Raw genomic sequence first — 24,251 nt, 5'->3', positions numbered from 1 at the left:
TATTATACATGCACTGGATAAGATCATTCCTATAAGGACATTGAGGTTGAAAAAGGGCTAGAAGTTAACAACAAGTTAAGAACATACCCGGGGTTGAAATTTAGATACTAAAGAACATTTTACTTTGACTTTGCTCACAAGTGACCCAAGCTCACTGATCAGACAAGTCTGAACGTGACTCTTGAGCTACATGTATTGACACTTTTGTATGCCAACATATTGATTGATTTACAATAAATCAATTGAAATGCAACTGACAGTTGACTGACGTGTGACTGATAGTTGATTGATGAGCCACCAATAATATCATGGTTGACACATTGACTGACACCAGCTGTTAACTCTTGGTTTATAGTCGACTAGGGGATCTTTCTTTTTGATCAACAATTCTGGGTTGAATTTATGGAAATTTCTATTGACGAATGGAGCAACATTTTACCAAATGTCCACGAAAGAGGACATTAATAGAGAGGTATACTGTCCCATATTTTCAGAAATTTCTCACTAGGAATTTTTGTTCCATTAATTTTCCTCCCAGAATTGACGAAATTTTTGGCTGAATGGTTTGCTTTGCAGGAATACAACAATTTCAATATTTTCTGGAAACTTTTCCTTGAAATTTTTGTACTATTTGTTTGAGTTTCGAAGATTTGGAATTTTTCATCAATTATTAGTTGTCTGTCAATCCCTCATTGCCCAAGTATTCGTCCACTATCGGTCCGCAATCATTCAAGTGTCAGTCTGACTCTCTATATAATGGCCAGTATAGCGACTGACATCGACCAATGTACAGGTTAGATCTAGATCACTTCAAGATCTTGAGGACACCCACATTCATGTTAATAGGTGTATATGAAATATTTACATCATGCCCCAGAAAATACAGCCAATCAGAATACAGGAAAGCTATTGCATATTCCATGGTATGACACCCAACCTTCCCGTTGTGAGCTGTACATTTGTCACATTGTAAAATGTGTTAGGCAAAATAGTTAAGTAATGCTCTCTTGTGGTATACCATGGAATATCCTACTTGTCGCTTGTGATTTCTTTGTATACACACTCATTTAAAGGCTTGTGTGTATACTGTGGAAATACAAGGGTCACTCTTGGGAAATTCCATGGTATACCACTCAAAAACATTGCATAACTAATATAAATTCTTCTACCTCAAAGCTTGGTGTGTTACAAAAAGCTAGTTGGAACTCTTTATCTTACATTTGAGACCTAACGCGACTAATGCTCAGCCTTAAGCTCCATAGTGCAGTGTTCTCCTTTTCAGGTGGTAACTGGTAAAATTTACTGCCTGTAGCACCACTTATTACTGCCTAAAATTGCTTAGAATTCTGGAAAATTCAACAGCTAAAAGAAAAAAATGTATAGCTGTTTCACCAATGTAACCGGTATTTGATCCTTGTAAAAAAAAAGAAAATAAACAGATTAAAAAGTAAATTGCACTATTTATGCCTTGCTAACCTCAGAGCAAGGCCCGTGAATGTTTCAATTTAGCAAGTTTCCTGCAACAATTCCATTGTGGCTGATATCATGTATTTGCAAGTTCACCTGTTGTTCGTGTTATGTTCTGTTTCTTAATGAAGTGGCAGAAAATAATGTTCTCCTTTCTGCCCATCAGCGAGGGCAAGAATTCATGAATGGAAGTTGAATGGAAGTTGAGTCAGGAATTTTGGATATGCAAAGTTTAATTTTATGTAAACATTATGTACAAGTTTGGTGATATTTTGGGGATCTAATGTTAATATTTTGGCAATATTTTGCAGACCTAGAAGGAAAAGGGCTGATTTAAAAGCATTCAAACATTCAATAAAAGTAGAAAAATTAATTGCCTTCCTGAGTGAAAAAAAAAATTACAAGTGAAACTTTGTCTTTTGAGAAAGTTGTAGCAAAGTCTATAGCAAAGCTGTCTTTTTACTTTACCAAGGAAAAATCCAAACAAAGATATATCCCGCAATTAGCATAGATTTTTACAATTTTAATTCTCTGTTTTCTCCTCAGTTTTAATTTTGATTGAGAAGATACTTCTCAAACTCATTAATTAGCTCTTATTAACCAAGCAGGAGGTCTGTGTGAGAGAATCTTGACCGAGGTCGTGAGTACAGACCGAACGCAGTGAGGTCTGTACACACAACTGAGGTCAAGATTCTCCCATATAGACCAACTTAGCTCGGTTAATAAGATGTTTATTATATGGCAAAGAAGAAAACTTTTATTCGTTTAATGTAACTGGTTTGCTTGCAAGCGGAGATGAGCTTAACTAATAAACCTGCCGAAATTTGCTCGTCATCTTTACTTCTTTTTTTGTCATCAGGCTTTTTGGCACTTCCATAAATGATTAAGAAGAAAATAAAAGAAAACGGTGAACATTTTTGTATTTCAGTTTGCTACAATTTCAAGGCAAAATGAAACCGGTCTAGATGCTGGTCTAGATGGGAAAATCTAGACTGTGGTCAATATCGATTTCAGCCAATCAAATGTGTGAATTCGGTAGTTCGCAGTCCTTGTGAGACACAGCCATATAATAATAATTCATCAAGTTTAGACAAAGGAAGTCATGACCGTGACGGTGTTTGGATATCTGATCTTAATTAGCACAGATTTTTACGCTTTTATTTCTCCATTTTCTCCTCAGTTTTAGGTTCGATTGAGAAGATAATTATATCAAACACTCAAGACAGTATTTGACCACATTTCCAACACCTCGAAGTTGGTTAAAAATACTCCGCTGCACATCGTATTTTCAACTCTCTTCTTGGTGTTTGGAAATGTGGTCAAACACTGTCTTTCCTGTTTGATATATTATGTGAAAATTTAGTTGTTTTTATTGCTTGTGGTTTCAGTCTCTTGTTTTTATAAAGCTAAAAATATGCATGTGTCATTTAAAAAGCATAAGTGAATACGATTTGCAATAAGCAGGTAAATGCAATGCACAATGCAGTCAAATGTTTGTCACTTGCTTATATGGTTAGCACTTACATAATGCAGTTAACTAGGCAAAAGTAATGCAAACAAATTTCTTCAAATTCTACTCTTTGTTACCACGAAATTTCAATAAGATTTTGCCAAAATTTCATGGATGGAAGGACAATTTCATAGTGGCAAAATTCTTTGAAAATAATTTTTTGCAGTCATTTAGCAGTATTAAAACAAAAATTTTGAAGAAAAGAAAATTGGAAGTAATGAAAATTCAAAGAAACATGGCACCACCTGACGTATTTATACATTTATGTAAAGGCATCTTGACATGCGTCATATGCAGTGAATATTGAACTACTCTTTCTTTTTTTTGTGGGAAAAGCATGAAGTCCCTGTATTCTAACAAGATGAGTCAACATGCTTATTGTAATTTTTCCTTGTTAAAACTTTTAATGTTTGTTGTGAAAAGAGTAATTCATCTTTCACTGGGAAAATCACGGGTTTGTTCTTAGAGCACTTTAATTGTCTTGGGTTTCATTTATAAGAGTTTTGCACATTGCTGTATTGTTAAATCATGCTAAGTTTGCCACGTGTCATTTGATGAACACAAAGTCTTGGCAAGTCTGTTTGAATTTTTGCGTTTGTAAAAACGCATCAGTGATGTTTGTTTGACATGCAGGGGCATCATAATCATCCATGACAAAATTTCCAGCATATATCCCCAAAATATTGCAAGACCAAACTTTAATTTTGCATAGTGCTGTTCGAACATAATTATGCTAAAATAGCCCATGTAATATAATTAAATTAGGTAGGTAAAACTTTATTTATGCAGGGTGGCCCATTCAGCACAGTGGCTGGTATCCAGAGGGGCCCTGCTAAATACAATTCCTAAAAATATAAAACGTCTAATAGTATAAAATAGTTATAAAAATAGAGTTAAATTCTAGCTAGTAAATTCTTACATAGACGTGTACCAACCAATAACTTCTTATTTAGAATAGGTCTAGAGGGCGATGAAAAGTGCAGTTTTTGTCACACCTCCTCTGAGTCAATAATTCATCTTTTTTGGTCATGCCGCCAAACATCTCACTTTTGGAATAAACTTACTGAATGGCTGAAAAACTTAAATTTACTTCCTAGAGATTATGCTTTGACAAATATTACTGCTTTGGGTCTTAGGCCAGATATCTCTCAATTTGCGCTTCTTATCAATTGCTGCTTTCTCTTAGCACGATATCACATATGGCTCACTAAAACAAAAGATGATCATCCAAATCTTACGCATTTCAAATGCACACTAAAATCACAATATGAGATAGAAACAAAAAGTGGAGACACAAAGAAATGGGAACCTCTTACAGGATATGTGAGGATTTAATTAATATTTTAGATTATATTTTCTATAGGGTTATCTATCTCCTACCCATTAATCTATTTCTAATCTCCTGTCAGATGCATAACTCATTTTACTTTTAATGTACCACATGCCTTTGGTCTGTTTTTTATGTTTCTATACTACAACCTCAAGCTTTAATGATAACTAGCTATTTTTCTTCTTTTTTTTTGCCCCTTGTATTTCACTGTATTTCTTAGTTGTGTAAGTTGTGTAACTGTATTTGTTAGTAGTGTAAGCCATTTAGATATTGCAATTTAAATGGGGTAAATTATTAGAGTAATATAATGTAAATAGAGTTAGTGTTGTAAGTGAGCATTGGTTTCCCTTGTGTTATTGCAAACAAAAAAAAATAGCCCATGAATACGTCCGTTGTAATCTGCTTGTGTGATGATCATCAGTCAAATAATTACACTGTATAATTGAAACCATTACTATACATGCACATGTACAAAGTGGTCCATTTATTAAAATTGTGCTTTTTTTCATGCAGGCTGATGTTTTTGATAACTCCAGTACATGTCCAAATACAAGCAACCTTGCAGTAAGACCAGCTGTGAGAAGGACAGTGTCAGACTCAATAGGTGCACGGCTTAGAAAGATCAGCTTCGAGATTGGGAATGACAGGAGACACTCAGATGAATTTACACCTGAAGAATTTAAAAACGTACCTCAGGTGTGTTGAGGTTCTTGATAAGTATTGCATACAATGTAACCACTAAACCAAACAAAACATTTATGAGGGAAAAATGTAATGTTTTGTTTACATTGATGGTCAGCCATGATAACACCTCTTTCCAAAAGACCTCAGTTACTTTAAATACTTGAGGGACTCTTAGTCAATGTTACAAAAGGTTGATGATGGTAAATCTACAATCTCAACTTTACAAAGTTTATTTTTTTGCAGAAATAATAAGATTCAGCAATTTGTATTGGTAAACTCTCGACATTGTGTCCAAAGCAACATTTAAGGGTAATGAATAGATTTTCTTCCAGTTGATAGAAAGGTTTGGGTACACATGTTTTAATTTAGCATGGGGAGTTGCTGGAATTTCTTGACAAGAACAGAACTCTCGTGAAGCATTTTGGAGGAGATGCTTGGCATATCTATCGTCTTGCCTCTTGTGGGAACATGAAAGGAATTTTCAGTTTAAGGATGGGGTTTGACGTAAACACTTTTTGCCTTGATGGAGAAACACCATTCATTCGGTATGGCACTAACCACTCCCGATAAGGTTACTGTAGACCTTCAGGGGTGCCTTCCGGAAAATGCTGTCTATATGCGCTGTTTTAAAGAAAACCACGGCAAACTACATATCAATGTAAAGCTAATAAACTGTAGAATCCGAAAATAACAATATATTTTGCTATTTTTGTTTTGATAGGCACGCGTAAGCCTAAAAACGCAAAAATGACCGTACTTGCTAAACTGAATTACCAGCCTTTGTATTACCGCGGACATTGAAACTGACTGGACATTATCAATCAGGAGATGACGGGCTAACAAAGGGTGTGAGGCTTTTTCGATATTTCTATTGGTTGCTTAGAAAATCTCTTTCAAAGTTGGACAATAACAAATTTTCTGACTGCTGTTACTCAATGGGATGTCACAGGAAAAATATTTCGATTTTCGCAAAAGCCTCACACCCTTTGGTGTGCTAATATCTGACGAACATTTTGGCCAAGTTTCGTTGAAATCCGATAAATCTACATACCCTATTAATTCATTTGAATAGAAGTAATTCACGCAAAAATAAACCTTAAGTTTTTGGCCTCAAAAGAAATTCACAGTTTTCGCACCTCACTGAAGCGGTTGTCAATGTGGCCATGTCACCAACCAATGAAACGCAGCTTTAAATGGTAATTTTACTTGTAAAATAGAGTTAACAACTTAAAGTGTTACATGGATATCACACATGTATCGTTCCTTTAGTCATGCTATACTGCAAATCAATGTTTTACTAGGTTTAACAATTGTCAACACCTGTGGTTAAGTCATGAAAGACATCTACATAAGCAGACATCGCTCTTCGATGTGCGTGAGATAAACATTACTTTGTCCTTGGAACTACAATAACAATTACGTTCAACAAGAAGAATTGTGATCTTTTCATTTCTTTGCCTTATATGCTTGATTTGCGTGGTGGGATGCAGGCAGCCTAAACAAAACTCTGTTATTATGTGTAATGGATACAAGATAAACGATATCAACTTATCATTTATAATTACTGCTGGCCTGTTCTCATACCAAACAACGCCTTGTGTTGTCGTGATTCTCACTAGTGTAAGTAGCTAGTTTGCGATTTGTCTGTATTTTCTAGAGCCTATTTTCATCATGCGTCGCCACTCCAGTTACCGCAATCGTCCAAAAAGCTTCGACCCAAAGGCCATGTCATTCCAGGACTTACAAGCCTTGCCCAAGAAATCACTACTGTTGTTGGCCTCGGCACGTAATCTAGTAACAACTGGCAGCAAGGCTCAATTGGCCCAGCGGATCTTCGAAAATGACGACAATAATCTCCCTTGACATCCCGCCGCAACAGTTGATCAGGCAAACATCTCCCTTCAGCCACACAATGTCATCGACATAGCTAACACCAAACAAATGTTCATGAGCGGCCAACTTGACCAGCTTTGTGTTCTCATAGCTGAAGCCAAAGGCATCGAGTCCTGTTGACCCACTGGGGAAAATACTACTTCTCTCCTCTCTCCGGTCAGCGTGTCAAGTCAACCAGGAGCACATGATGGTCTTCAACAAGATGGTGTCCTACCTTCCTGCAATCCACTAGGCACCAAGCCCCTTGAAGTGAACACTCACGCCTGGCTTACTTCCGCCGAGCTTACTTCCAGTAGCACAACCGCAAAGCAATCCAACGGATCCCCACTTGCCGCCTCTTCCACAGAAGCTTAAAAACAAGATCCTAAAACGTGAGTACATTGACTTTACTGATCGTCTCTCCTCCAACATGTATCCTGTCCATACTTCTTCATCATCTGATAATTTTACCCTGGGCATCAACCCTGATGATACTTCCACGCTCTCATTTGTCCCCTCCCAACAAAAGAAGAGTCGCATCAATGGCCTTTCTTCATGGCTCGAGGCTTGGAACCTCTACTTTCGTACCCTCCTCTCCGGCTTCCCTTAGCTAGCCCCTGATCTTTTAGCATATCAGGATCAGATCTGCAAGTTTAGCCACAAATTCAAGTCTTCTGCCTGGCTCACATGGCTGCCTCGAATCTCTCCACATCGTGGTCTACGATCAATGAGCAGCTTTACAATGACATTCTGAAGGAAGAAAGTCTTCGTTTTTGCATCACATGCCACTCCTATGGCCATCGCACTGTTGCCTGTCTTGCACGTTCTAAAACAACCCAGCCCTTTCGTCCCTCAGCAGGAGGACCCTTTGTGAACGCCTCCTTTACCTCGACCATGCCTGACCCCATTAAATCGAGCGCAAGTACTGTCAACCCGCCTTCGCAAGCCTTTCAGCCTCAGCCAAATGCAAGATGATCAATCTGCCACGACTTCAACCGTCGCCTCTACCGGAGACCTAATTGCCAGTTCCAGCACATCTGTAATAAGCCCGAATGCAGTGGAAATCACCCTGGCTTCCAGTGTCCTAAACCAGTCTGATTCGTCTTCCACACCACCTTTGCTCAGTCCCCGTACTACCCCCATTGTTATCCCTAACCTCTCTACAGAACTAAAAAATCATCCTAACCAGAAGTTTGCTTCAGATGTCCTCCATGACCTTCAGTGGGGGTGCCGCCTGGGTTGCACCGGTCCTCGCACCCCCAGAGTCACTCCTAACCTTAAGTCGGCTACACTCCAACCTCAAGCAGTCTCTAATGTACTGGCTAAAGAAGTATCTTGTGGTCACACTGCCGGTCCTTTTCAAGAGCCTCCAATTCAAAATCTACAATGCTCCCCAATAGGGGTTGTACCAAAGAAAGATGGAACATGGCGCATCATTATGAATCTCTCCTCCCCTCATGGCTCCTCTGTGAATGACTACATATCTAAGGACACCTACACATTCCACTATGCCACCTTTGATCAAGCTCTTGCTCTTGTTGCCCGGCACAACCAAAACGCTATGTTGGCTAAACTTGATATCAAACACACCTTTTGCCTCTGTCCAGTTCACCTGGCTGACTTGGAACTTGTTGGCACTCATTGGGAAGGCCAATACTACATCGACCTTCATTTACCCTTTGGCTTGCGCTCCTCTCCATACCTTTTTAATCGTCTTGCCGATGCTTTGGAATGGATTCTTAAAAACAATTACATGATTACAGATCTCATGCACTATCTAGATGATTACTTCAGTGTGGGGCCATCAAACTCCAAGACCTGTGCCGACAATGTCAATGTTATAATCCACATGGCCTCACACCTGAGGATTCCTCTGGCTCCTGAGAAGCTGGAAGGACCGACCACATCACTGGTCTTCCTTGGCATCTTGATTGACATCACTTGCATGGAAACTGCCCTACCAGATGATAAAGTTAAGGAGCTTCTTGCTGAACTCAGTCTTGGTCGTCTTGTAAAAAGTGCCTTAAGCGCAAGTTGCTGTCCCTCATCGGCAAACTTAACTTTGCTTGTCACGTCATCCCTGCGGGGCACATATTCCTGCGTCGCCTTATTGACCTAAGTCAACTGCTAGGCTCCCCCACCATCACATTTCCATGAATCTTGAGGCTCGCCGCGATATTGCCTGGTGGCAAAGATTCCTTCCCACTTGGAATGGCCGAGCGATTATTCCTGACCCATACTGGTCAAGATCCCCAGACTTGGCCCTCTTTACAGATGCGTCTGGGACCCTTGGATATTGTATTTACTATTCTGGTCATTGGATTGCTGACACCTGGCCACCTCCTCTTCAAGGTCGTTCTATCCAATGGAAGGAGCTCTATCCTGTTGCTCTCTCCTACCTCTTGTGGGGTCATTCATGGTCGGGAAAGAAAACTTTTTTCACTGCAACAATCAGGCAGTAGTTGATATCTGGGCTTTTGGCACTTCCCGAGATCCCAACTGTCACGTTGTACATGGCCAGCATTCGTTTCGTTCACATTGAGAACAACCTCCCTGACCCATTCCAGGATACCCCATTACTCCATCTACTTCTGTGGGGCATCAAATGCAGTGTGGGCCTTTCCTCCAAATGCTGCCTTCCCATCACCATGTCCCTCCTTTGGAAACTCAAGACTGAGCTGGCACAAGCACCTGACATCCTTCCGTGTGACAAAATCATGCTATGGTCTGCCTTCACATTGGCCTTCTTCGCTTTCCTACATTCAAGTGAGTTTACTTTACCATCCACCTCTCACTTCAATGCACTGTCACACCTCAGCGGCAATGATATATCCTTTAACTCTGATGGCTCCTTAAGTCTACACCTGAAGTCTTCCAAAACAGACCCTTATCGCCAAGGTTGCTCCCTCCTGATTGCTTCATCAGGCCACTCCGTCTGCGCAGTTCGTGTGATTAAATATACATGGCTCATCATCCCTTCAATTCAGATGGCCCCTTCTATACTTTCCAGTCTGGCCTCTACCTCACCAGAGCCCAAGTCACCTCAACATTTCGTAGTCTTCTCAAACACCTACACATTCCAACAGAACTCTATGCCTCCCACAGCTTTCAAATCAGGGCAGCTACAACAGCAGCCGAGGCTGGCTTACCTCCGTGGCTCATTCAGACTCTTGGTAGATGGTCCAGCAATTGCTTTGCTCTTTACATCCGGACTCCCTCGTCTATTCTTCAGAAAGTACCAGGCCTGTTAGCCAATGCTGCTGCAGGAACACAGTCCATCTGGAACCCTCAGGAAGGACGTTGTACTCATTTAACATAATAGTATTAGTTATTTTCTTTTAGGCAGTATTTGGGTGCACACCTGCCACTTAGCTTCCCACGTAGCAGGCCGGGTGGGACCCTGACCCCACCTCAGGCTTATATCTATGCGGGTGTGGCATGCGCCACCCCTTTTTTCCAGGTGTGGCACGCGCCACACTTGTTGGCTCATCCATCACTTGCAGGGTGTGTTGCTACCACCCTATTATCATGTACCTATTTACAGGGTGTGTTGCTGCCACCCTTAGATTTACCAGGGAGCACCCAACAACCTTAGTCCCATTTACTGCCAAATGGTTGTCAACTTTATTGCGTACTTATGTAAGCGGCCGAAGTTGTTAACTTCCCAGCGGGCTACAGTAACACTTCCCGGGAATGAATGTGCAATGTTTACCTTTATAGTATATCTTTATATCTTACATCATCTGCTGTGAAACATTCAGCATCTAAACTGAATCAGCAGATAAATGGTAAACAAGGAAAAGGGAAAAAAGAGGAATGCTAGCAGAATAGCCTTGAACAGGCCTACTCGGCGAGCCGAGTCGAGTGCGGATATTTACACATTTACGAAAAAAACTAAACGCGCAATTCATCAGCCTGTTTGTTTTAGTAGAATATGGAAAAACACTCTATAAAGCAGGGGAAAGGAGTGTTTGGAGCTGTCTTGTTAGATATCGGCGATTAAATTCGTCGGTAATTCCGCGGCAATCAACTTTTGTACCAGAAGAAGCTAGAGCAGGGCATCAACGAGACATTTGCTTGCGATTTGTGCTCGCGTTTAAATGTGGGAACGTGAAGTGCCTAGTCTATCAGTTAAGAAACGAAAACAATCAACAAAAGTGAAGATTGCTCTGCGAGAAATTGCAAGACGTAAATAAAAGAAGCGAAATACAACTCCGCGGATGAGATCAGTTGCTGCAAAACTTGTTACTGCTCAACTCAAAGGTTGACACATTTTTAGTGCAGAGTGCACTATTGGGATGGTTATGGGGGTTACCTGCCGCTAAGGAACTAAGGCGCTATGGTGCTATGGTGCTATGGTGCTATGGCCCTATGGCGCTAAGGTGTAAACTTTAATGTTTGTTTAATTAATTAATTTCAATTAATTAATTAGTCTAGAGGCAAGGAAGTAATGGGAGTAGGGTGGGAAAGGTACATGTGTACTCTACGTAAAACACATTCCATCGCCGTCGCTTAACTTTGAACATCGCAAAGCTATATATTTGTTTCAGGTAACCCCTTGCTCTCCTTGTGGTACCATTCTCCTTAGAACAAAACTAATTTGCCCTAAACGCATGCGTAGATTAGTTAGGGTTCGTGGCTTCTATATTAGGTGAAGGATACATTGCATACGGAATCACGCACAAATGTTGAGTGGTTTTCCTTATGGTAGAACTCAATATGTAAGACGCATGTGTTCTAGCATTGTTAGTGTTATACACTATCTTTACACGCAGTATTTTATATATCGTGTCATGTGACCAAGGACGGCAGTTATTTTTCAGGTAGCGCCAGTTGTCCCTTTTTATTGCAAAAGTGAAACGTTACTGTGGCTGCGTAGCTTTTAGAGTTACAAACAGGTCGGTTCAACAAATATCATCTGCTGTTTTCAATCTACAATAGTGTGCTTGTCAGAGTTCAAATATATTGCTTCTCCTTAGCGACTTGTTTATTTCTTGCCTTAATTGTGTCTGTAAGAGAGACCAAAAAGTTCTCAAGTTAGTGGCGTTAATACTCCGCAAATTGTGAATTTGTAACAAAAGAGACCAGGAAAATGCTCAAATATTGCTGCAGACGCCGTGGCACCTAATGAAAGCGCAAATTAATTTAATCAGTCTTTGAGGAGACTCATTCGTATCGGCCAAGTAGCGCTGTTTATCTTCAATACTTTTCGTTGAAAAGCTTCTCAGCCATCAATATCGTTGTGTGTTAATTTTGAATTGTTTTATTGTTAACATCAAAGGTGGCAACAGAAAAAGAAAGTGGTATTTCGTGACTATCTGATAATTAAATTAGTTCTTGTTCATCGGTAAAAATTTGCATTTTTAGTAAAACATCGTCTCTGTTCCGTTTCTTCATCACTACATTAGATATTTAACTTTCTTTCATTTATCTCCAAAAAACAAGGACATCTTCCGTATGTTTTGGAGAAAACAGGGGTTTCATATTACATGGCTTTGCGAGGAAAACAAAAGTATCAAGTTACAAAGTTGGCGTGAAGAGCTAAATTGTCACGTTTGCTGCTTCAGCGTATTGTTGAATTTAAAATGAATGAAAATCAACTTAAAGCACCAGTAGTAATTAATTTGTGCGTAATGTTTAGACCTTGAATGAAAATACAACCTTGAAACATACACACTGCAAAGGGGAAAAGCCGTAGCAGACTACCAAGGTAGACACAAACCGGAAGTGAACTGAGTAGGGGTGAGTACTTATGGGACTACTGTACCAGAGCTATCAATTGCGCTCTGCACTATCTGAGATTGTCTCACTAGTAATTGGCTGATCACAGTTTGTGGTTCATTGACCCGTTTTAAGAATTTACGTTTTTGTGGATAACTCGTTTGCATTTTAAGTTTTTGAAATAATTTTTTTTGGAAAATTCAGATAAAGTAAAAGTCTTGAATTTGGTGTAAAAAAAAAATTTTGGACAGAATAGGCCCTTGAAGGTCTACAGTAACCTTAAGAGGAAATTTTGACTTCTTCTTGGGGTGACATGAAGTTCTGCACTGAGGATTTTTCCCCTTTCTAGAAAAGTATTATCCTTAGAAGACCAAATCTCTGACTTTACCCATCCCACATGACTGTATTCTGAAAGAAGATGTGATACAATAAACTATTTGCTTTTCTATAGAAGAATAGGAGAGATAAGATCAAGCGACAGGTTCTGTTCCGTCCCATGTCTAAGGGTGGGCTAAGCTTTCCTAACTTCAGGACTGTTATAAAAGCACTATGTCTCAGTTGCATAAGTAGACTCTTAGATAACACTCATGACACCTGCACGGCAATCCCTAATTACTACTTCAATAAACATGGTGGAATCCTTTTTCTTCTAAACTGCAGCTACAGTGTTGAGAAACTGGACAGAAATATTCCCCTCTTGTATCGAGAACTCCTTGATTACTTTCAAGCGTGATCCACTGAGACACGAATTCATTTTGTGGAACAACAGAGATATAAATACTGAAAACAAATTGGTCTTTTTGAAGGCCTGGTGGGATAAAAATGTTCTCTTTGTGCAACACTTGCTGAACAATCAAGGTAATTCTTTTTCACCGTTAGAATTCAGTGATAAACATAACATCAAAGTTAACTTTCTGCAATACTACCAAATCACCACAGCTATTCCTGCTTATCTTAAACGTAATGCATTAGCTCATGTGGACCTTGGTGATCTGAACTCAATTTGCAAAAACTTTGATTTCCAACTATCTAAAGATATCACTCTCAATTTAAAGAAAACGTTCTGCAGGCAGAGTTATAAACTTTTCGTAGAGGGAATTAATACAGAACCTACAGCAACTAAATCATGGCGGAAAAATTGTCCTGAAGCTGCTGACAATTGGGTGAACTACATCCAAAACAATTATGAAATCACTTGGGGATAATACACTGACAATTCTGTTTCAAGTTGTTGCGCAGAATACTGAGTCACAAATAAAGAACTCAAATGATTTGGGATAACTGATTGTGTCAAATGTGTTACAGTATGTGCGGCAAAAATAACTCTATTGAACATGCATTCTTTGAATTTCTCAAACTCACTAATAATTCATCAAGTTTAAACAAAGGAAATCACGACCGTGAAAGTGTTTTGAAATATGATCTTAATTAGCGTAGATTTTTTATGATGTTATTTCTCTGTTTTCTCCTTAGTTTTAGTTTTGATTGAGAAGATATATCAAACACTCAAGACAGTGTTTGACCACATTTCCAAACACCTCAAAGTTCGTCAAAAATACTCCGCTGGGCATTGTATTTTCAACTCTCTTCTCAGTGTTTGGAAATGTGGTCAAACATAGTCTTTCATGTTGGATATATTACGTCAATCTTTCTTGAAATTATGTGAGGAGTCACATAATCTCTTTGATGGTTCAATAGCTTACAAAAAAATTGATGTCAGCCCCACCTTGCTACAATACTTTCTCAATTTACCAACACCAACCACCAATCTTTCGGATAAACAGGATAAAAGGATTTGCGTCTTCTTCTGTTATATGCGAAGTGGTACCATTATGCTTGCAAAACAATGGAAAAGAAACAAGATACTTCTGAATTCATATCCAAATTTATTATCCAGCTTGAAACAGACATCATACTTGACGTGACTATGTTGCCCTCTCCCCCAGTTATATACACTTATACAAAGCTAGAAACACAAAAATATTTGTTTTTTCATGCACTACTTTCGTAATTTGTTGCAATATTGTATGATGTTTGTATCAATAAATGAACTATTAAAACAACAACAACAAAAAAACATAACAAACAAAACAAGTGCGGAGCTCTTACTGACATGTCTGTACCGCCATCTTGCCCTTAGCAATCTCATTTTTGTAATCCATGTTATACGAGACAACTCTTAATGCAACTTTGTTGCTGCAATGGTCAGCAACAGTATGTTGTGTTAAACACCACCCTGTGTGCCATGTTACAAGATACTGATTTTTAACGCAACAATGTTGCATTTTAAATTGGCATTAAAAATGGTTGTCTAACATCACTTTGTATTACAATCATACTACATTTGCTGCAGTGACTAAAATAGAACTAGGAAGTTTAAGAAAAACTGGTTCAAAAAGACTTGAAACGACTTGTCACTTACCTGAGCCCAGAGGGATGTACTGTTTCTAATTTGTAACTTCTTAATGTGATAATTTCATTGACAAGAATAAAATAATTCTTTTTTGCTGTGTGGGTACTTTTTGTAGATTATTGAGGTGACCTAAAAAAACTATTTGTCAGCGATGTAAATGACTACATAGACACAAGCTTTAAGTAATTTTTTTGGATTCCAGCAAAATGAAATTTCAGCCTTTTAATGTCATGACCATTTGCCACTTTCTGCCATTATGTGAGATGTTTTAAACTAGTGAGACAATCTCAGATAGTGCAGAGTGTAATTCACGGCTCTGATACGGTAGTCACACAGGTCCTCACTCTCTCTGTTCTCTCCTTTGGTAGTCAGCTAGGCCTTTTCCCCTTTGCAGAATATGAGCAGGCAAAAACTTGATAAGACATAATCTTAGCAGTGTGTGTGTTTCATGTTTGTGTTTTGCCCAAAAATAACTTACAATTACCGTTTGTCAAGACGGTTTTAAATTCATTGTGGTATTTTATCTTGAGTTTCGTTTATTTCGTAGCATTACTTTTCACGCCAACGTTTGTAATTAGATACTTTTGTTTTCCTTGCTAATGTATGCAACAAGATACCTTTGTTTCCACGAAAATATAAGAAAGATGTGTATTTTTTTAACTCACTACTGGAGATAAATGAAATATAAAAGTTACATTACTGCTGAAAAGTCGAAGAGGAACGATTTTGTTTTATTCAAAACGTAAATTTTTATTTTACCGATAAAAAGATCTAATCTACAGTTTCTGATCTAGAGCGTGCCATTGCAGGATCGGCGCAATTCTATAGAAGATGTCCCCTAAATATTCGTCTTGTGGGTCACTTTGGCGCGGCAAACATCTGCAGCTACTGACTTGTAATTTTCCTTCGTTTCCTAAGTTTTTCAAAAACATTGTGTGATTTAAAGTTTCATGGAATTGACAATAGAAAACAGTGTGCGTTTTATGAATGTTTATGACATGGACAAATAAAAATGGCTGATGAGATTCCTGAGAACAAGTAAAATAATTCTTCTAGAGGGGTCAGTTTATAAAAATTCACATGCTCATTGCGAACCCCTTACTTTTCACGCTTGATTGATGAAACATGACATGTAATTTCGGTTGTTTTCTTTGTCGTTCTGCTATATTATTGTTACATCAAAGCAGAAAAGAATGTTATCATTCTTTGGTCGAGAGAACAAAAGAGAAGAACACAGACCGCAAACAGAAACCAGCAGAATCGACAACATTGACGAAGATAAATTGAATGATACTGATGAACTTGAATCTTTTGTCGAACCAAAAGCCAAAGCAGCAAGGAGAAACTTTCAATCTACCTGGCTGGAAAAATTCAAGTGGTTGCGATATGACAACACAAAGAGTATGTTGTGTTCGATTTGCATTGGGTCTAGCAAAGCAAATCCCTTCACTTCTGGCTGCATTAATTTCAGAACTTCGACACTGACTTGCCATGTAGAAAGTCATTATGCTGACTTGACTTTTTTTTTTAGTTTCTCACAAGCAAAAAACAGTGTGTCCCCCCAAAAACTGGAATGTCCCCTTGAATTGTTGACTGGGACACAATGCCCCCCTAAAGTGAAACCCCAGATCAGACACTGATCTTATTATCAAATAGTCACGCCGAATCACAGAATAGTGCGTTCTAATTCTGTTACCAGCCAAGTTGGTGTAAACAATAAAACCACATCAAACTAATACACAATGCCATCGAGTAATACAACTAAGGAGCGTTTCAACAAGAAGTATTGAAGGTAGAGATCTTTACTTGACTGAAATTATATTCCACATCAGTGAGCGAGTCACCTCATCGACTGATGAAATTAATTGGAGGTTTCAGGGTCTGCGGCAATAATAACGAAGTTTCTTTTGTCACAAATTTACTAGTTTTACTTGTAACTAATGCGGGAAAGTTTCGGCTGAATATGAACTTTGGGCTCTCTTTCATAGAAGAGGAAACAAACAAGCTGCTAAGGAGAAGCGATATGTTCCCATTCTCTATTTCAACCCTGGCAAACACACATTAGTTATAAAACTGCAGACGACATTTCTTGAATCGAGCTAGGGAAGATTCCAGAAGATACGCAGTCACAGTAGTGTTTTTTGCACCAAAAAAGGAGAATTGACGTTACCTGAAATATAACTGCTATCCCCAGCCAAAACGAGAGTGTGATATCACTCATTACAAAAAATAAAAAAAGCGTGCATCTGAACTTGAGAACGGAGTTTATCACACTAGCAATGCTTGAACGCATGCGTCTTACATGTTATGCTCTACCACAAGGGAAAGCACTCAATGTGGGTAGTCCCGCATGAAATGTATCTTTCACCTAACATATAGTCGACCTTGACGCTAACTAATCTGCGCATGCGTTTGGAGCAAATTGCTTTTGTTCTTAAGAGATTGGCACCACAAGGATAGCATGAGATTTGCAAAACCATATATATATTTAAATGTCATGTTATCATGGAAGGTAACGTAAGTATGACACGTTTTGCATAATACACTCGGATACCTAAACACACCCAGCCCCCCCTTCTGCCATAGCTAATTGATTAATTGAAATTAATTAATTAAACAAACATTTAAGTCTACACCTTATGGCATTATGGCGTTAGGGCGCTAGTGCCTTATTGAACAGCAGCCCCCTAAACCATCCCAATAGTGCATGCTGCACTAAAAAGTAACTTTATATCCTTCAGTTATACTTCCCTAGGTTTTCATTTTGACAAAGTACAAGTGCAAAGTTACTACCGGTATTTTGATTATGGCACCTTTTTGGCATTTTTCTGCTACGTTTTACAGACATTTTAAGTGTTGTAGATACTGTAAGGTACTTTAACATCGTACGCAGTCCCTCAAAGGTAGTGACAGCTTCAAAAGGATACTTCACAGTTTTAATTTTCTTTGTAGCCCCTGCTATCTCCTCCGTTTGGTCAACTTGATGCTTATCAGAAGTTTGAGCAACTTGGAGAAGGTTCCTATGCAACAGTATTTAAAGGTGTCTGCAGGTAATTCTAACATCTATTTTTCTTGATACTGTAAACCCTATTTCCATGTGTAAACTTACTGTACTGTAGTTATCACTGACCTGATGTTATTACCATCAAAAGGAGGTATCATAGGTGTCCCACATAAAGAAAGCATTTAATATAATTGTAGTTTGGTATAATAAGTTTGTGCTCACCACTAAATCTCAGTGGAACTGAAGGCTGGCAATGTGGTCTCAGTTAACTTTAAACTTTCAGTGTGTAAGTTGATAAAGGGAAGAAAGGTACATTGACCGGGGCCCAGTTGTTTGGAAGACAGTTGAATCCTAACCTGGGGTTAAGTCAATCTAACCTGCCCTTGGTTGATTTTTTTCTCCATGCTTGTTCTCTTGTTCAAAGTTATGTATTGCTAACCTTGGGTCAAAGAGTGGGCTAAATTTATCCTACCTAGCTATAGATGGTTTTAATTGATAACATCCTTTTTCCAGCTACCAACTGCATTGGAGAGAAAATATATCATGAAGGCAATCATTTTGTTTTTTCTTTTGAATATTTTTGAGGTACCCAAAAAGTGGTCCATTGAATTATTTTCATGTTGACTTGTTCCTAATCCTGTTTGAATCATTTTAACAAGATTAATCAAAATGGATTGCTGAGATCTCTTTGTCGCTTCAATTATAGCCACTTGCCATCAAATGTTTGTATCAAGACATTTTAATCCTGCATGTACAAAACGATTTGAAGCTAGATGTCAATTGCACACAAACTACTGTATAATTTAATCAGCAATTTGGTTCACAGGTATGTAATCTCGCTTTTCAGGAACCCTAAACTATTTGATAGTAACAGTTTTAAACTAAGAAGAAACAATGAACACTTATGTAGGCTACACTTCTGCAACATTGAAAGGGTTTTCTGGAGGACATTTTCTTGTGATTTAATTAGCAGGGAGCATAAATTATATTTAAGGTTGAAGATAACTACAACACATATTTGCAGTGGTAAAACGTATGTTTGTTTAGATTAGGTCTGATGGCAGGTTTCCTTATTGTCAACACATGCAGTTTGACCCACCTCATGTCTCTTTCTTGAGCAATATTACATTATTACATGTAGTTGGAATGCAGAAACTTTTGAAAGTCTGCACCACAATTGAGAAGTCTAGCAGCTCTCATAAGCTTGTAATTCTCTTCATTGTTAGCAGCTGCTATTGTTTTAGGGCTAGGGGCATTGTTTCTGTTGTTTGTTCTATTGTTCTCTCAAAGGGTAGCAAGCCATTCATGTCAGACCTTATGAGAGCTGCTACATCACCCCCACAATTTGAAGGGTTTTAAAATATTTTCATTTCCACAATATTGGTACTGCATAAAGTTTTAATCTCGTCTGCATAAGTAAAAAAGTTTCCTAACTTGAAATGTACCTAGCATAAGTTTATGGAGCTACATAAAACTTTGCTAAAAAAAATAGTTTAAATAAAATACCAAAAAATGCTCACCTATGAATTGGGCATAGTGCTAATTTTCCGGCCTTTTGACCGAAAAATAAGGTGGGTAAAACTATGAACGACAAAGCAGAAAATGAAAACTACCCTGCTCCAATAGCGACAACAAACATTGTACTGAAGAAACATTTCAGCTGACCTAGAGGCATTTACATGCCTTGTGAGGCTCAGTTGCCTCTCCTGTCCTTTGTGGGATGGATAGGAGCAAAGTTACCCTTTCTGTCCTGACCAGTTGTTGGTTAAGTCCTTCCTGTGCCTGGGACAGATTGCCATGGCCTGAATTTCTTCATCATTTACGTAACCAAAAACCTGCATTATTCAGAATTAACACTGACTCTGTGATCCCCTCATTCCTCAACCACAGTTGCAACTGATTCCAAGACTAGCAAGGTGAGGAGTCATTGATATCTCTTTTTCATGGAAGTGAATGGAGAATGCATGACCCGAGTCTACTAACACTGCGTAGCAATCCTAACAGGAAGGAACAGTTCATGTTCATGTCACTGATGCATAACACCTTCCCCGAAATCAACCAAGAAATGTAAGCAAACTGTTTGCAGAAGCCTGGAAACTAACTGAGGGTAGAGCCAATTGTCTTTACATTATTTAGCTATATGATAAAAAAGAAAGCGAACTGCAGAAGAACGCCATTTTAGCCTGCAGTGTGACACAATCATACAGTAAGTTAGAACTTTTCTGGAAAAATTCAGCCAACTGTCTAGTAAGAAGATACTGGTTTTGAAATGTCGACACATATGGATACTATAACAAATGTGGCTGTTGTGGTGATGCTCTCCATTGGTACTTTAGTGGGAATTTTAGGCTTCTTTTGTTGGATGCAGTGACATATGTTAGCAATGGAGTACTCAGTTTCTATTTTCATGTATGACCGGTAGAACCTAGATCTAGCCAAATCCACCACTTGAACTGCACTCATGTAGCCCATTTCAATGTGAAGCTCTTGGTAAACCAGCTGTTTAAACTTTGTGGGGAGTACTAGCTACAATCGACTGTTAGTTTGATGCCACAGGATCCTGTCTGCTGAGATGTGGAGTTTAGTCCACTCTCTTGAGTAGCAAGATATGCCATGGGTTTTGTTTTTCCATTCTCTTTCTGATGTGGGGATATCCACATTCCTTATATGCCAAAATCTGTGAGATGTCAGAGTTTTCTCTTTGAGCTCTTTGAATTTCTTCTGAGGTAAATTGTGGAAACACTCAATCTGTGATTACTGCTTCTGGGTAAGAAATGTCAATGTTTGCTGATACTGTTGTCACCCAGGGTTCATCACCTTTTACTACGTCTGTTGTTGCACAGATTGCGTCCTTCTCCATTTCTGCAGTACAATCCATGTTTTTGTTGAGGTCTGATTGCAGGCTAGACAATACATCCACATCATTGTTGGTCTTTCTTGGGGATACCTTATGCTGAAATTGAAATCTGCCAATTCTGCTACCCACTGATGCCCCACTGCAGGCAACTTGGCTGACATATGTAAGTAAGTGGATTGTTGTCTCTGTAGACAGTGTAGGACATGGTGTGGTACAAGAATTCGTGGAATTTCTCAGTTATTGCCCAGTTGAAGGCCAGGAACTCCAACTTTCCTACATGCATGTGATAGTTTTTCTCTGCTGGAGTTGTTGTCTCAGACGCATAACCCATGACTCTCAACTTAATATCATGCTCTTGATACAGGAGGGCTCTGAGCCCCTCTTGTGCTGGTTCATCTGTCCAGGTTATCCTATGATTACTGGCCAGTGGTGGCCAGTGGTTTATCTCACCTCGGGTAGGTGGGATAGCCTGACACGAACAGTTTACATGGTAGAAAGCTATCCCGCCTAGCCGGGTGCCCTGGGCAAGTAGACAGGGTGCCCCGGGTAGGCGGGCTACCCTGTCTAGCATGTAAATGCTTCAATGCGTTTTCTAAAGAAACATAGCCCTCCCATGGTAGCTCAGTTAGCCAGGTAGCCTGGTTAGCCAGGGCACCCTCTCTCCATGTAAACAGGCCCTAACTCATTGTTGAAAGAACTCACACTTTGATGGTTTCACCTTAATCTCATGTTCCAGTAGTTGATGCTGAACTTGAGTATCCTGAACATGTTCTTCAAAGTGTTACTTCACACTAAAATGTCATTCATACACCTTTTGAAAGCTGCAGGGGCATTTGTTAACCCAAATGGTATCCTATTCCATTGATACTGTCCTCAGGGTGTTACAAATGCAGTGAGGGGGCAACTTTCCTCTGCCATGAAACCCTGGTGGGAGGCTTTCTCTTGATGTATTTAAGATATCTTGCACCCGAGGGATCAGCTGGCATTCTGGGTATGATTTCCTATTCAGTTCTCATTAGGCAATATTCAGCTGCAGACTCCCATCCTTTTTACGAACACAGACCATGGATGAGGAAAAAGCTGAATGGGACTTGACAGATCCAGTTTCAATTTATCAGATCTTCTAACTACTCTTTGACTTCCCCATAAAGTGGCATGGGAATGAAGATAATTATAGTTCTTCTGTACTGGCTAATTGTCCATTTACCTAAATGTCAACTCCAAATTCTTAACACAGCTGACCGATCATCATCATTTTGTGCAAAGGCACCAGCTTCTTGTCGTAGCATTTCCCGGGCAAACCATTGTTTGGTTTCTCCTAGCTGACTCAGGTTCACTGGTGGCCCCAATTCATCTTGTTTGTGACCTTCATGTGAGGTGGTTCCAGGTTAAGGTTTCTCTTGTTCTTGGATGTCCTTTTGATCTCAAGGGTTTGGGATTGATAAAAATGATTTAACCATGTGTATTTGGCCCAGCTCTGTTCTGTATTTCAACGAAATGTTTTTTTTTTTCTTGTTGGTGATGTCCTTTGAAACATTCAACATCATTATGCTTACAAACAAAGGGATTTTTTTCTTTCCCTCTGAAATCTGGTAGAATTATTATAGCTTTTTATGTTTTTGTGAACTGTGGGCCTTATACCCAGCCCGTTTTATGAAGCTTGATTAGGCTTAGAAATTTTCTTAGAGCTCTATGACTCTACGGCAGTATTTTGAATGTTTAAGCTCTGTTTCTCTCGGATATGTATACACCGTGGAGGTGTAGTGGCGTATAGTTATTGTAGCAAATATTATATTGTGAAGATGAAGCGCTTTGGAAATAAACAAAATGCTTAAAACTGCAAGAAGTCTTCCTTTGTGCTGCTCACTAGTCTTCGTTAAAAAATTAAAAAATTAAAAATAAAATTAAAAAATTCCTATAACCTTCCAAGCAGATGGGCTTAGAGGGCAGATCGTAGAGCGTAGAGCGTAGATTGAAGAGAGTAGCTGGTAGAACGTAGAGCGTGGATGGACTTAGAGAATAGAAGGTAGATTGTAGAGCGTAGAGCATGGATTGAAGAGAGCAGCTGGTAGAACGTAGAGAATAGAATGTCGATGGTAGAACATATAGCATAGAGCGTAGTGGGTAGAGGGTAAACTCAATACAGAATTGTACATCAAAAAAATTATTAAAATACTGTGAACCGTAATAATACTAAACATTCCCCATGCACTTCAATATTTGCTACAATAACTGAAAGCCTCTATGGCGGTACATAGACCCGTAGGGTGTAGATGGTAGAGGGTAAACTTAATACAGAATTTTAAATTGAAAACGTTTTAAACACCGTAAACCGTAGTAACACTTTAATAATACTGAAATACATATGAAAAATATGCGAGGAATATGCTACAAATTGAAATCAAATGTTATGAAATAGGCAGGTAACCATAGTAACAATATACAACTAAAAGCTATGAAGTAGGAGGTAATGTATCTTTCCAACATGTAGAAGGGGACTGCTGACGAAAGGGTAGAGTGGTAGAGCTTTATGCAAATTTCTATGCCAAATCGAGCTTCATAGAATGGGCGCCAGTTGGTGGGCCTAATTCAGAGTTCCATGCTAACAGCATTTATTGCGATAGATTTCCCCTGCTATGCCTTTGTTTTCTGTCTTGGTAGATACTGTTTGTTAGTTTGCTTTGGAAAATGCTAAAATTTCCTTGTATTTTGGGTATTGAAATAGCAATTTTCAGACAGGGTAAGGTTTTTTCCCCTTGCCTTTGCATGGTGTCAGCCGCTCAGTTTAAGAAGTTTTGCCAAACAAAAACAGGTACATTAGTATGCTATCCCTAGGTTTGCTGCATGTAATCGGCCCGGTAGTCGTGCTTTGCACCATGTATTTAAACCATGGCCTAACATCCTGCCAGTTGGTCTCCACTCAAGGACATCTAGAGCTCACTAGCAATATGGACAGGAAACAGATTCTGGTTGCTTTATTTGCCCTTGTTATCTAGAGAACAGTGGAAGAGTGAAAGATGTTCTAGCTGGGAACACAGAAGGAAGGTGCATTTTTTTTCAAGGCATCCTTATAATTTACAGGTAGTTTTGGCTGGTATGTGCTTTTGGGGGGGTTGTTTTTCATGCCACTGGTTTTGGACAGCACAACCATCAATGGATTAATTTTGAGATATTCAGACAATACCCTTACAGAGTAAAAAAGTTATTAAGTCATTTTATTGCAGTGCAAACAAGAAAGTTGTGGCTCTGAAAGAGATCAGATTGCAGGAAGAGGAGGGAGCACCATTCACAGCAATCAGAGAAGGTTAGAAGACCAATTTTATACAATTTGATTTACCTCTTAGATGTTTATATTAAGCTAGGAAACATCATACTGCACTTTGCAACTGCAAT

The 24,251-nt window shown here is 39.0% G+C and overlaps 1 protein-coding gene and 1 pseudogene across 2 annotated transcripts in view; both read left to right on the top strand.

The window, feature by feature from the left end:
• LOC110051294 (cyclin-dependent kinase 5 homolog) overlaps positions 1 to 24,251 on the top strand; it is a 71,501-nt gene that overhangs the window by 4,387 nt on the left and 42,863 nt on the right. For both annotated transcript variants that reach the window (XR_016206818.1, XM_020757329.2), the window contains exons 4-6: positions 4,821 to 5,003; positions 17,950 to 18,047; positions 24,083 to 24,162. Coding sequence is in view for 1 of the 2 variants with exons in the window: in XM_020757329.2 (XP_020612988.2) it covers positions 4,821 to 5,003; positions 17,950 to 18,047; positions 24,083 to 24,162 (361 nt within the window). In the remaining variant the exon portion in view is untranslated. The remainder of the gene's footprint in view (positions 1 to 4,820; positions 5,004 to 17,949; positions 18,048 to 24,082; positions 24,163 to 24,251) is intronic.
• LOC149113477 (uncharacterized) lies at positions 9,377 to 11,075 on the top strand (annotated as a pseudogene).

The sequence above is a fragment of the Orbicella faveolata genome, unplaced genomic scaffold (genome assembly GCF_042242905.1).
Source record: "Orbicella faveolata isolate gen_17 unplaced genomic scaffold, um_ofav_v1 contig_15, whole genome shotgun sequence".
In the NCBI taxonomy this organism is placed as follows: Eukaryota; Metazoa; Cnidaria; class Anthozoa; order Scleractinia; family Merulinidae; genus Orbicella; species Orbicella faveolata.
This window is presented reverse-complemented; position numbering and strand designations above follow the sequence as displayed.